Source organism: Limanda limanda, chromosome 7, assembly GCF_963576545.1.
Source record: "Limanda limanda chromosome 7, fLimLim1.1, whole genome shotgun sequence".
In the NCBI taxonomy this organism is placed as follows: Eukaryota; Metazoa; Chordata; class Actinopteri; order Pleuronectiformes; family Pleuronectidae; genus Limanda; species Limanda limanda.
This window is the reverse complement of record NC_083642.1, coordinates 29572695-29586946: the sequence shown is the minus strand read 5'-3', so window position 1 is coordinate 29586946 and position 14252 is coordinate 29572695. Positions and strand designations below refer to the sequence as shown.

The 14252-nt window shown below is 39.3% G+C and overlaps 1 protein-coding gene across 5 annotated transcripts in view; it reads left to right on the top strand.

Moving 5' to 3' along the window:
• The window catches only part of vps13d (vacuolar protein sorting 13 homolog D), a 110418-nt gene that overhangs the window by 55717 nt on the left and 40449 nt on the right, over positions 1–14252 (top strand). For all 5 annotated transcript variants that reach the window (XM_061074542.1, XM_061074541.1, XM_061074543.1 and 2 more), the window contains 7 exons: positions 716–871; positions 1116–1308; positions 6402–6476; positions 6560–6760; positions 7233–7322; positions 8456–8596; positions 9860–9982. In XM_061074542.1, the coding sequence (XP_060930525.1) occupies positions 716–871; positions 1116–1308; positions 6402–6476; positions 6560–6760; positions 7233–7322; positions 8456–8596; positions 9860–9982 (979 nt within the window). The remainder of the gene's footprint in view (positions 1–715; positions 872–1115; positions 1309–6401; positions 6477–6559; positions 6761–7232; positions 7323–8455; positions 8597–9859; positions 9983–14252) is intronic.

Below are 14252 nucleotides of genomic sequence, written 5' to 3'. Positions count from 1 at the left end.
TATTATTTGAATGCACATTATTTTATCTGAAAAACTATTTCAATATGTTGAAATATCTTATTGTATACGTCAAAATGTGTCAAAAAGTTGTTGTGTTAACAATGCAATATTAATGAATCACTACTTTTTTACTATATTTTGCAATTTCACCCTCGGGTATCCATAAACTGCAGGCTATGAACATCTTTTTAAGAAAGATGAAATTATTTTCGGTATAGGCCAGATGAAGCATGTAATTATTGGTTATCTTATCGGCCTGAAAAATCCATATCCTGCATTCATAATTATTATTATTAAGGTCTGAGTATTGAACATGCAAGGAACCTATTGTTTTTGTAGGGATTATTCTACCAAGGACCTTATGTTGTCATTGCGGTTTGTTTGTTTGTCTGACTCTCAGCAGAATAACTAAAAAACTAGATTTTTAGTTAGCGACACCAGCTCAGTGTTGTGAACGTCAACTAGCGTTCATGTTTACAGCTACAAGTGAGAGGAGGAGCTGTGTGCCTGCCTCTCCGCAGGGGTGCTGAGTGAAGTTTTGTGTTAACTGGAGGAGGCAAAGTTGGTATCGATACTTTTGCATATGCGTATCTAATCCGATAAATTTTTTTCAGTATCAAATATATCTGAGTATCAATTTTTTCGACAACCCTACTACCAGCATCCAGATGATACTTGGATTAGCTGTGTTTCAGAGGTGTCTTGTCATCCCCAGGTGTTCTCGTGTCGGCTTGGCAGTGAGCAGGAGACAGCACTGTCCATCATTGACCCCGTCAATATTCAGGTGGAGCTGTGTGGAAGTCCCACATACCAAAGCAGCTCGGGTCTACTGGATGCTTTCAATGTGGAAGACATCCCGCCACTGCTTGAGGTAAAGAATAAAAAATTAACCAAAAAAAGATATTTAACGTTTACATAGTGAGCATTACTACCGCATAGCATGAGGAATACATTAGTAAATGTATACTCGACCTCACAAGTATATGTATAGCACTAAATAAAATTTAAGCTGAAAGATCTAGATGATTTTTGACTCAAAAATAATGATAATTCCCCATTACTAGTGAAGAGACTTTGACGTGTAAATGTTGGTTGTTAATCTGCTTCTTTCACAGATTCATCTTCCTGTTCTGGACATTCGTCTGTCCTACAATGACATTCAGCTCTTTTTGGCCATCGCCAAGTCTATCCCTACTTCGAGCACTACACTGCCTTATGACACTGTTGTGATGTTAGAGACTGCACCGTGTACTGAGCCCACAGCTACATCTAAAGGCATCTTCAGACAGAAGACTGAGGCCCTCATAGGTGTGTACAACTGTGCTTATTATTATTTTTTCATTTTTTACTAGTTCTAGTTAACAAAAACATATATGCTAATCATTAGGGTAAATTTAGCTTCATTTTTGTCATGCATTTTTTTTAATTTTTAAAGCCTGAGCACTGACCATTTTAAAACTTTTTATTATTATTATTTAGGTCTGATTATTGAACTTGTAATGAACCTCTTGTTTATGTAGGGATTGTTTGTTTGTCTGAATCAGCAGAATAACTCAACCACTAGTGAACCAATTTCCATGAAATTTGAATGGGTGAGACGTGACCCAATGAATTATCTATACAATTTTGAGGGAGATCTAAATAAATGGGTGGATCTAGGATTTTTTTCCCCACTTTTTAAAATAATGGCTACAACTACAATAAAGCAGTTTTGTTGGCTTCGGAAGGGCTTAAAACTCACCAAACTCTCACATGCGTGTTACAAAGTTCTTTGGCATGGGATTCATACTAAGTCCTGATCCCATTTAACCCCTTGGCACTACCAGTGTTTCCCCTACTATTCTATTAGGGGGGCGCTGCGCCCCCCCAACGGCACCTCCCGCCCCCCCTGGAAGGTCAAGTTAATTATTTATTTTATTTTTTATTTTTTAATATAGCGCCAGATCTCTACATAAATCATTTTAAGGTTACATTTCCTATAAAACAGGTCTATAGCTTGCATTTCTGTCTCGACATGGTCGCGCGGTTAGAGTTCTCCTCGCGCACACACAAGTGAGCAACCTCCCACCAGCGGACAGAGAGCATCTATCTGAAAACATGTTGCATGAACCACCTGAGAATCAGTTAAAAATATCCGCGTTTTTTAAACGCTCCCAGGTGGAGGATGGTAACACCCACTCTCCTGCGAGAAGCAGCCGGAGGAGCTCTCCTGCTCCGGGTCCGAGTACAGAAAAGAGTCCACGTGTTGCACGCCCTGCCCCAGACAAGAATCTGCTCAGTCACCACCCGATGACAGGTTCTGACCCAGCTTGGCTGTCAGAGGGGAAATACTCCTCCTGGTTGTACAAGACTGATCTTGGTAACTTAAGTATTACACCAGACGCCGAAGCGCCGCGCAATTCTCCAGCGCGCAGGCGCCTGGCTGTTCTCAGCGCCGGTCAGCCCGCGATTCTGCTTTCTCCGCTTGTTGTATTTAAACATGAACGCACCTCGCCTCGCAACCTCAGCCTGAACCATTATTAACCCCGCTGCGTCACTTCCTTCTATCACTGTTTAATCTATTTTCATCGGACCATTGTTCAAAACCGGCAAATCTGACGTGAAAAGATTTTTATTATAGACGGAAGTTTCAAAACGGTAACTTAACACAAACGAGGGTTATGGGGAAGTGCTCTGTTCTAACTAGTCCTGTTTGATTGCTGTGGTAATAGTGATTTCAGGTGGTACAGAAGTCATTATGGGAAGATTGCTAGTAGGATCTTGACGTTAGTCTTCTTTCACTTTCAGCGCATGTTCCATAACGTCTTTAGAACGATTTCAACCACTCCGCTCCAGCGTTTCCATGTTTTCGTGACAGGGCTTCGTGTAGACGCGATAAACATAAGTACCGGATCCAAAAAATGTTCCGGATTCCTGCAATCCAGGTTACTTATGGAAGTCAGTAAATACATACATTACATACATACATATATACATGCATGCATAAATAAATAGATAGCCAGATAGATAGACAAATTACAGTTCATAGAGAATGAATAGGGGATTATTTCATTTTTTTTTGGTTTTAGGCAGTGGTGGGAAGTAACAAAGTAGAAATACTTTGTTACTGTACTTAAGTAGATTTTTCACATCTAGACCCGGCCATTTATAGAGTCTCCCTGCCAGTTCTACAGAAGGAACAAACTGGACAAACACATGACGTCTGAGCATCATAGAATAGCCTGTCAGCGCCGGTCAGAAATCCAATGTACAGTTCAAAATCATTAAAAGAAACACATTAACATCATGATTCCTTTAAGTTTTTATGTATCCGTGGTCCCCCCCCTCCCCCAAAGCTGTAAACCTAGGGGAAACACTGACTACCCATTAGCCCTTCCCCTTAGTTTTATGCGTTCACGTGTAGGGGGGGGCTATCCCAATACCTGTTAGGATGGAGGGGTAGGGCCAACGGGTAGGGCTTTATAGCTGTCGAAACAGAGATTTTTCGGACCTTCACTTCAAATGTAGGGGTACCCCGAATGCCTTGCCAAGCACCTGCAATGAGGGAGAGAGACCCACAAATGCAGTCTCTTCACTATTAATAAGGATTACAAAATTACAATAATAATTGTAATATCTTAGTTTAATATCATTTCAATTTATTATGGTCCTTTTTTCGCAACAACCTTAAAAAAAAGGTTGTGAGTGCACTAGCGTTAGCATGGTCTTTTTTTATTTGCATGATAAACCCATATTATCACATAATTTCATGTAGCATCCCCCCTCACACGATGCACATGATTGAACCCGTGTATAGCAGTGATGTTACTGAACTTAACTGCTCCTCTGATAACAAAGCAACCCTGGCAGGGTTGTTGACAGACCACTGCTAGTAGCCTGTGTGCTTTTGATACATATGTGAAATAATGCAGAGCAGCCAAGCTTTTCAATTTCAAATGTCATTGATTCACCTGCATAAGCATAGTCCATGGTATGGCCACAGAGGCCCTGGATCTGCGGGAGATAAAGCAAAGGGATTCCGGGGAAGGGGGATAGGGATGGAGAAGAGGAAGGAGAAGCTGGAAAGAGAAGCTCCGTGTGTCATGTGTCATAAATTCCCTCTGTGTCTTTGCGTCATCAGGGGTTTTTGCCTTGTAATCATACAATGATACAGGCCGAACTTGAGGGCACACTGAAGCTCAAGGTAAATCTGACTGGCTACTGGTTTGTATGGTCGTACGATGAAAACCATGTGGCCCACTCAGTAGATCAGACATCAATACCTCTATGCTTTTTTTGAACTAAACGCTTCCTATTTTAGAAAATAGAACAAGTTACGTTCTGCCGCACTAATTAGCTCTAACTTTACGCTTTATCAAAAAGAAAGGTTTTCAGTCTACTCTTAAACGAACAGATGGTGTCCGACTCCCGAATTGGAAGTGAAAGATTATTCCACAGGAGTGGGGCTTGATGGCTGACAGATTGATTGTGTTAAGTAACAAACTATCTATTAGGGGCAGAATTTCTTTAAGTCATTTTGTAGGAATAGGATCTAAAATACAGGTTGTTGGTTTAGAACCTGAGATTATTTTTGGTAAACTGATCACGGGTGATCAGAGAGAAGCTGTCTAAATAATGGGAAGGATTCTCAGCCGTTTCTGAGATCTCTGTTGTTGGGAGGGTATTAGTGCCAATTGAGGGCAGGAGATGTTTGATTTTATTTCTAATAGTAAGAATTTTATAATTAAAAAAGGTCATAAAGATATTGCTATTTAGGGATCGAGGAATACTGGGTTTGGTGGAGGTGTGACTGTCAGCCTGGCTACAGTGCTGAAGAGAAACCTTGTTTTTATTCTCTTCTATTGGTTTTGAATACTAGGCAACTCTTGCTTTGTGTGGAGAGCCTTTTTATATGCTTTAACACTACTCTTCCAGTCTAGGAGATTTTCAACACTGTTGCTGGAGTGCCACTTCTTTTCTAGTTTTCTTGATATTTGTTTCAACTCATGTGTCTTGGAGCTATACCACGGAGCTAAATTACTATGTTTGACACTTCTTTTTTAGAGGCGCTATTGAGTCTAATGTTAACCGTAATGAGTCTGCAGAGCTTTCGACGAGGTGGTTAAATCTCAATGGAGCTCGGGTTTTTAAAGAATTTGTTGTTTATATCTACGGATAATACAGGTTCAAATGTAATCGGAATTATTTCCTTAACTTTAGCCACAGCACTATCAGGTAGACATCTAGAAAATTAGTTTTTTATTAGTGGCATATATTCAGATAATAAAAAATCGAAGGTTATTAAATTATGGTCTGATAGTATTGGATTGCTCAGAAGTACTGTTAAATGTTCAATTCCGACACCGTATGATAATACAAGGTATTGATACAAGAAGACATACACTCCTTCCTTTGATGGGTAATTAAGTCGCAAAAGGTCTCACTGTATTGACGTCATAAACAGTTCCGACCATAAAACAGCTCAAGTCATCAAACATTTGTTGCATGTAAATACAAGTCATAAAAGTCTCTTGAGAAGGCTTCAAACATTTCCAAATACAAAATACTTTTTCAACCTTGCTTAGTTAATTTTCTACTACAGTCATGATCAGAGCAGAAGCTGCAGTTGGTTTGTACCGATCTGGAGTTTCTGTGTCCTCCTCTACTCTGCTCTCACTTGAACTAATAAACACTCATCGCTAGTTATCAGTACATCAAATAACTTAGTGTTAGTTTGATTCGCTCCAGAGTTTATGAGGCTGCATTTGAAAATGAAAATGACTCTTCAACATTTTGTGCTCAGTACAACACGAGACGTGACGCACACAGACAGGACTCAGTCTAAAAATGAGCGGAGCGACATGACTGAACGTTTGTCACCTAAATCATCCCAATAAGAAATTAACTATGAACGTGAAGTAGTTTATTTTCATCTGCATGAAGTGAATTTGGAACTCGTTCTTTTCTAAGTGTGAACTGGCGCACTGCTTCTAGAGATGGGCTTAGATTGAGATTTCACATTTCATTGTGTATAGGTTTGGTTGTTTTTTTAATTTAGAAAAGAAAAGAAAAAAGTTTTATTCAACTATCCTATATTTGCAAAAAAAATGTTTAGGATAAAAGATATCTTTGAGCTTGATATAAAGATCTTAAATCTGAATAACTATCATTTGAACTTGTCCTAAGTGGTAACTAATGTTAAATGTATAAATCTGCCTTCTGTCAATATCTTTCTGTTCCCACAACAATATGAATAGAAAATTTAGTTATTTCGGGCATTAAGAAATGGTGTTCATTATTAATTTAATTTGTTTTGTTTATTATTAAATAATGCTTCAATGTAGTGATCACATACTATCATTCTACCGGAGTTTACTGTTGTCAGACTTCAGTACTTATGAGGTTGTTTTTTGTCTCCCAAGAGGGACAGCTGACCCATTTACAAGACCTTGGCTTCAAGAAAGAGGACTGCAAAAGAGCACTGATCCACTGCAAAGGTAAGTTTTACCTTTAACAGTTTAAATGTCTTGATTATAATTAACTGAAAACCTATGTAACGACAAAATCATGTGTCCCTCAGGCCAGCTGGATCAGGCAGCTACGTGGCTCCTGGAGAATGCTGAGTATATGGCAGGCCGTCCCAGAGCTAGAGATGAATCTTGCATCAGCAGCCACTCGGCTCCTCTGTCTGGAGTAGAGGTAAAGGCTGAGAGTGTCTGCATCTGTTTCATCGATGACTGTCTGGACTGTGACGTACCACTGGCTGAGTTCACTTTCTCAAGTAGGTCTCTGTTATGCAAGATGTAAAATCATTATCAAACATATGAAACAGTGTCTCAGTATTTGGTAATTTACTGAACCCTGACTGTCATGGGTGGAAAAGGCTCAGGTGGTAGAACAGGTGGCCAATAACCTAAAGAACAGGCTTGCTCCTTGCTCCACCATTCCAGATGCCCAAGTTTTCTTAGCCAAGACTCTTAACCCTAAATTGCCATTGACTGCTGTGTCAGCAGTCTGTAAAAAATATTTGTGTACAGAACCATTATATGAATGTGTTTGCGATTGGATTAATGTGACCTTTATCAATCTTTGTTGATAAGATGAGAAAAGCGATATAAAAATATGTCTTAATATCTACTGTAACATTTTTGTAAAGGCACAAAAAAACAAAATAGTAAATGCTCAATAATATATATTAAGACCTAAATAAATATCTGACTGCCAGACCATGATCAGACTGTTTTTGATTGCAGGGCTTTATGTGCTGCAGCGCATTGGGTCCACACAAGAAGGAAATGCCAGCTTTACTTTGTCTGGAGACTACTACAACAGAGAGTTGTCAGGTAATAAGATATAATTGCTATATTTGAACATTTATTTAATATCTTGATCACATATTGATACTTGAGTCAGTGAATACACCTTCTTTTTGTAGTAAAGAAATAAGTAACTGATAAAAAGATGTGGGAAGTCTACATTCTGATGATTAATTTAAAGGAGAAGAAGGACCACTCCTTCACTAAACGTTTTATAAAAAGATAAACACGCGGATGGGAAAGACATATTGCAGATTTTTTGGTCTGCTTCAGGTCAGGTGGTTGATTCATACATATTTTTGTTGATTAATAACTGTGACTTGTCATTAACACTACAGCCATTTTAGCTCTTGCATCATCATCATAATACAAATCAGGAAGCAAAGTACACAGAAAGCGTCAGCATAGTATTTCCATTATCACTTTGTGGAAGCCTACGATAATAGAAGGTTCAGTGGCCTTCAAAAAAATGTTGGTACCCACAATTTGCTATCGCTGCATTGTGAACAAAGGGGTAAGTGCTACTGAGGAGGGAAATGGTTGTCTCAGTGACGGATCAGTTCTATGGATAGTCAAGCTCTATGGATAGTGTCCAGGAAGAATATCATCGGTCTCAAAGGGCACAAAGATATACGATTTTATGTTGAATACTGGCAGAATATTTTTTGATCAGATTAGTCTGGATCAGATGTGTCCATCATGTTTACTATGGTGTGTTGTTCAGACCGCTACAGTGATGCTCAGAGCTGAGCATCAAACATGGAGCGGGGAGTTTGCTGATATGGGAGTGTAAAGGAGGTCAGAAAATGTACATTTATCTGTGGCACTATGAAATCTTTTTAAACCCAAATACTGAATGAAAAGACTTACAGTCTCAAAAAGCTTGTCAACAAACCAATTTTTCCAAACACACAAGAAGAAAGAAGTGGAAACACTATATCCTTGGTATGCGCAGTTATTCTGCTGACTGACAATTCTGTTCAATTCAAAGAAACTGGTTTCATTCCTCTTGGGATTTAGCTAAAAACAAATAAATTGTATTAAAAGAGCAGGATAAGTCACTCACTTGTATGGTACCCAATTGGTAAAAATCCAAAAGGTAAGGGTTAGTCTTCAGAAAAGAAAAGTTACCTGTGACTGTGTGTGTGTGCGTATGTCAGGCTGGGAGCCCTTCATCGAGCCCTGGCCGTGCTTCCTGTCCTGGCAGCAGCAGGCTGCCGGGCGCCTTCACCCACCACGTCTCAAGATGGGGATTCGAGCCAAGCAGAGACTGGACATCAATATCACCTCAGTGCTGTTGGGTGAGTTGGGGCTTGAACATGCTTCATAGCACAACAATTATTACTCACGGGGTCCCGCAAGGCATGCTCTTAATAAAAAAAGAAAAAGATTTTTTTTTTTTTTTAAATGAAATTTGAAATAAAAAAGTCAAACTGCCATCTCACTCTATGCCAGTGATTCTCAAACTGTGTGGCACAGAGGCATAACTGGTTTGGCGCGCGACCAGGAGGGGGAAATGTGTGCGTGTGTGTCCAGACAGCACACACACGCACAGGCCCTGGGGCTCCGCCCCCACTCATTCGCTCAGAGAGACACAGAGTAAGATCAGAGCTCGTTCCCGTGAAGCAGCCGGTCAGTGACAAACCAGACACAGAGTTCAAAAACCAAGTTGAAAAGAAAGTACGATGAAGCCTGTCTTGCTCTTGGCTTCACAGTGAATGAAGGAGGACATGAGGAGAGACCAGTGTGGAGTTTAGGTCTGAAAACTCTGGCAGCTGACAGGATGAGACCCAACAAATTAAGAAGACACTTAGAAACATTACACCCCAGTCACATGCATGTGTTATTTTTGGTTGAGCTTTATCATCGTTGTAACAAAGTGATTATAATTTAATTTATTTGTTCTCTATTTTTGAAAAAGTACATACTGATGGAGGAATGTAGTGATAAATGTCACCAAAAGTACTTCAATTAAGTTGAATTTAAGCAAAATTGAAAAAGATTTACAGAAATGAATGTTGCATGTTTTAATATATCTGTTTCCTACCATCATTGTTGCGGAAATCATTGTTTATTATTATTGTGAGGAATGATTAACATTGACGTGATCAGTCAAATTTATTATTATTAATATTAAAAGGTGTCAAACAAGTAGCCCTTCGTACTACTCAGTACATTTGAAGTAGCTCTCAGTCTCTAAAAGGTTGGTGACCCCAGGTTGTGGTGATATGATTTGCTGGCTTTCTCTGGCGGTTTGCGCTGCATCTTATCCACACAAAAGTTTTTGGTGTCTGTATGTTTTGCTTTCTCTTGGTTTGCACAGTACCATCTTATCTCACTGTGCACTCTTCTTTTGTTTAATAGAGGTGGAAAACAGCTTTTACCTGCATTACCACCTCCTATAGGAGCATGAACTCTCTTATATTATATTTTATGAACATCAAGAAATTCTAAAATCCAAAGTTTTCTGTTTGTGTTCAATCAGATCACTCTGTACTTGCTACTGGTTTACAGGAACAATTATGACATGTAATTATGAAGATGTCTTTATGTGGTCCTCTCAGATCAATACAACATCACCAAGAGCGCCTGGATAGCTGACTACTGTAGCGTGGAGGAACAAATCACCCAGTCCTCCCCCTTGCCCTGGATGGGATCCTCAGTTGACCCGCCCAGCTTCGGACAGAGTGAGTGTCCAAAAAAATACTTTATCAAATATAAAAGTTTACAAGGCGGCTGTGGCTGAGGGGTATAGTGGTCGTCCTGAAGGTTGGCAGTTCGATCCCCAGTCTGACCCATCTGCATGCCGAAGTGTCCTTGGGCAAGATGCTGAACCCTGAATTGCCCCCCATAGAATAACAAAGTGCTGCGAATAGATGCACTGTATGAATGTGTGTGTGAACGGGTGAATGTAAAGCTGTACTGTAAAGCGCTTTGAGTGGTTATCAAGACTAGAAAAGCGCTAAACCATTTGCCATTTACAAGGTCTCTTGTAGTATCTTTATGCAGTTATATATCCTATCTATTTGTTATATTTTTTGCTATTGAAAATACCAATATAAGGTAGAACTAACATATTCATGTGGCAACACAATCGTCAATATCACTCAAATTAAATAGAGTATAATGTAGGGCTGCTCGATTATGGAAAAAATCATAATCACGATTATTTTGGACAATATCAAAATCACGATTATTCAAACGATTATTAATATGTGCCCTTATTCTGAAGTCTAACCGGAAGTACCAGTCACTTCCGGTTTCGGTAAATGTAAATGTCCCTATCTGCCCCCCCCACTACAAGCACACAGACAGAGAGAAAAAGAGAGGGGGGGGATGGCCATGAGGATCATCATCATTTACTCCCGAACAACTAAATTGAACGGGTTACATACAACAACAAGCGGATAATCGCGGGTCCGGTGTGAACAGCCAGGCGGTAGCGCGCTGGAGAATGGACGCTGCGCCGGACGGAACACTTCCACTCCCGCTGTTTTTTAAACACCGCCGGTCCCCACACACACAACTCGTCTCCTTCACGTTACGGCTGCTTGAGAGTGAGTGCCAGTCAGCGGGGCCACGCTGCATGCTTTAGGGGAGGGACTGAATTGCGCATGCGCGTCTCTTTAGAAAAAAATGCCAAATAATCGTTTCAACTCGATTATAGTAGTTTGGAGATCGTTTTACCCCATAATCGTAATCACGATTAAATTTCGATTAATTGAGCAGCCCTAGTATAATGTGAGTTTCATTATGTGTGTATAAACCAACTACCAAAGATCACATAAAGACATTGTTGCCAGCATAAATAAGAAATTCAGTATTCCCCTTTACTCTTCATCAAATGCCATGTGCAGACCTAAACCAACAATCATGTGTCTTTCAAACAAGTGTTGCGTGTGAATCTAAGCCAGTTATTCAGTGGCAAGAAAAAGTAAGTAACTATACTCCATTATCTGCATTTTAAAAAAAGTTTGTTATAAATATGGTCGTCATCACATATTTAACAATTATGTTCACCCACAATCTGTTTGACGTAACAACACACTAATCTTTGTATTGTTGTACTTTTAAGACACTTAATGCAGAAAATCATAGGCCTCATTTATAAAACAGTGCATAGGATTCATCCTGAAAGCACACTTTAATAATCCCTTTAATAATCATAGTCCACCTGAAAACGTTCCTAAGTGGATCTGTATCATATGAGTCAGTCATTGTCTTGGAGAAAAAACGCAGCTTTACACATTAGTGTTACTGCAGCTTTTATGTTAACAGCAATCAGACTGATAACTTTTACGATCAGGGGTATCCTAACCTCCAATCCTCATTTCGAAATGGATGTTTGAAGTTTATTTTATTTGCAAGTGATCTCCAGTATACTCTTTGCACTCACTGCAGCTATTTTACACACACAATATATACGTTTTAGAAGATATTATAGATGACTAAATGCTTTTTACATCGCTTCATTTACAATGGAAGGTTCTTATGGAACAGTTATGTTGTATAAGCAACCAATGGTATTCTTTCTGGACAACAAATGGTTTTAATGTTTAATCAAAAATTTGTTCAAACTACATATTTGTTATATTCTCACAGATTTGCATCTTCATTAGTAACCAGTGGGCTTGGATCTTCAGCTTTTCTGTTGACTGAATCCATTCTTTTGTATGAGGAAAAAGGGGGGTTTATTGCGAAATTTTTGCAGGAGCAGACGACACATGTACTGTATAGTACTTGTATTTCTTTGAGTACACAGGACTACATACACTTTTATACAAGGAGATAGTCATATTTATAGCCATATTTAGGGCAAAGCCTAGGTGAAACATATTGTTGAACTGAGAAGCTAAATATTGTGTATTGAACAGATAAAGTTGCATAACTGCCTTTCTTTGTGTATATGTATGCTTGTACATTGAGCTTTTAACAGAAATTACACATAAAAAAAAAAATGAACATCTTAAGTGTTTTTTTTCCGAAGATATAAGGATGGTAGATCTCGGCTTACGTTAAGGGCCTTGTGAGGAGGATAGTTTTAAATCATATTCTAAATTTAACAGGAAGCCAGTGTTGTTAAGCTAATACAGGAGAAATGTGATCTCTTTTTTGCTATCAACAAGATGGTCATCTCCGTGGAACTAGGGTTTAAAAAAAATGTTTTGTTGTTACATTGGGGGATGATTCTAAGTTGAATGTATCTGGAATTATTTCCTTAAATTTTGCTGCATCACTATCGGGTAAACATCTGGAAAAGGAGTTATTCGTAAATGGAATGTAGTGTGATAATAAGAAATCCTCCTCGGACTTTGATCTTAAGCAGGGGTGCCCAATACGTCGATCGCGAAGGCAGTGTGGGTCGATCGCACGACTGGACCGGAGGCAGTCACGTGGACGCTCCGGCGCACGTACCCCCTCTTTTATTTTTTGCCGCCGCCGCCAACTTCGACATAGGCAGAGGGAGTCGTGAATGCCGACATGAATTACAATACTTAATATATTATGTTTAGCTTTAGCCAGCAGCTTCAGTTTGGACTGTTCTTAAGACCTAGTCGCTAATTACCAGAGTTGCTTCTGAACGGATTTGTCGTTGAGTGGAGAAAATCTGTTTGAAACTGTTAATTGGTCCTGTAGTTTTATTTAATTCATTTTAACTAACATCAGAACCTCTTGGCAGACCAGTTATCCAGAAGGTGGCTTGACTTATTGCCTGTCCTGTTTTGTTTGACATAACAAGGTTGAAGATGCTTTGCTCTAGAATTTATATTGTTTTTTTTTATTCTTAAAATGTACAATGAAGTGGTAATGACATAAGTATAATCAATTAATTAAACTAATCAGAAAACCTCAGGATTATCAACCAAGTTCTTCTGGTTTTGTAGCTGAATAGGAAATGACTGGACTTGTTGGTTGCTATGCTGAACAAATATAATCAGGAGGGGACTTGCACTATTTATATAGCTATTGATTTGCAGCTGATTGCCAACACAGATTAGTAAATGAGGATGATGACACCTCATATGTGTTCCCTCTGCATGTGTCTCTGTTGTTTGATCTGCCTCTCTGATGTCAGGTGCTCCTCTTGCTAACTCTAGAACTAGGACCACAGACAGCTTGACATGCTTCAAGCAGCCCAACCACCACAGATGTAGAGTTTAGAGTTTAGTTACCAAGTATGTCTCCTTCACCAGCAAACTCAGTGTCAAAGCTCTATTTCAGTTATATTAACTGTTCTCCCACATGTGTTTAGACACGTTGCGGTGCTTTGAGGTGATATAGATTTGTGGTGAGAAGGCTCAAATCTTTCCTGCCAAATTCCAACTAATATCAGTATTACTATGATTGGCCGTCCAACCCTATGGCATAGTATTCAAGACTCATGTCCGATCGGGACCTTTGTCGGGGCCCACAGTAGATTGGTGTTGGTTGCCACCTGCCGATAAACCAAACAAAGAAGAAGAAGTAATAAAATAAAGTATCATTATACACCACTGTGCAAATATTGTAGGCCTTTGATTAATCAATTAATTATTAATCCAATTTTATTTGTATAGCCCATATTCACAGATATAAGTTTGTCTCATAGTGCTTAACAAGGTGCGGGACAACGAAATAACATAAGTAGAAATGAATAAAGATATATTCAGATATTATACAGTAACAAATAGAGTTTGGAAATCTTGGAGCATTTGCATTCTGTGGATGTGGAGGGTTTACACGGCAGAGATCACATCAGGTTCCACTACTATCAGCCAAGATCATACATCTGAGACTGCAGTGGACACAGACTCTCCAACACTGGACAGATGAAAACTGAAAAACGTAGCAAGGTCTAACGTATCTGGATTTCCGCTGATGATTCTCATGCTCGGCTCAGAGTGTGGGGTTGGCACAGCATGAATCAATGGATTAACATGCCCTCTCATCATTCCAGGCTGGTGGTGATAGTGCAAC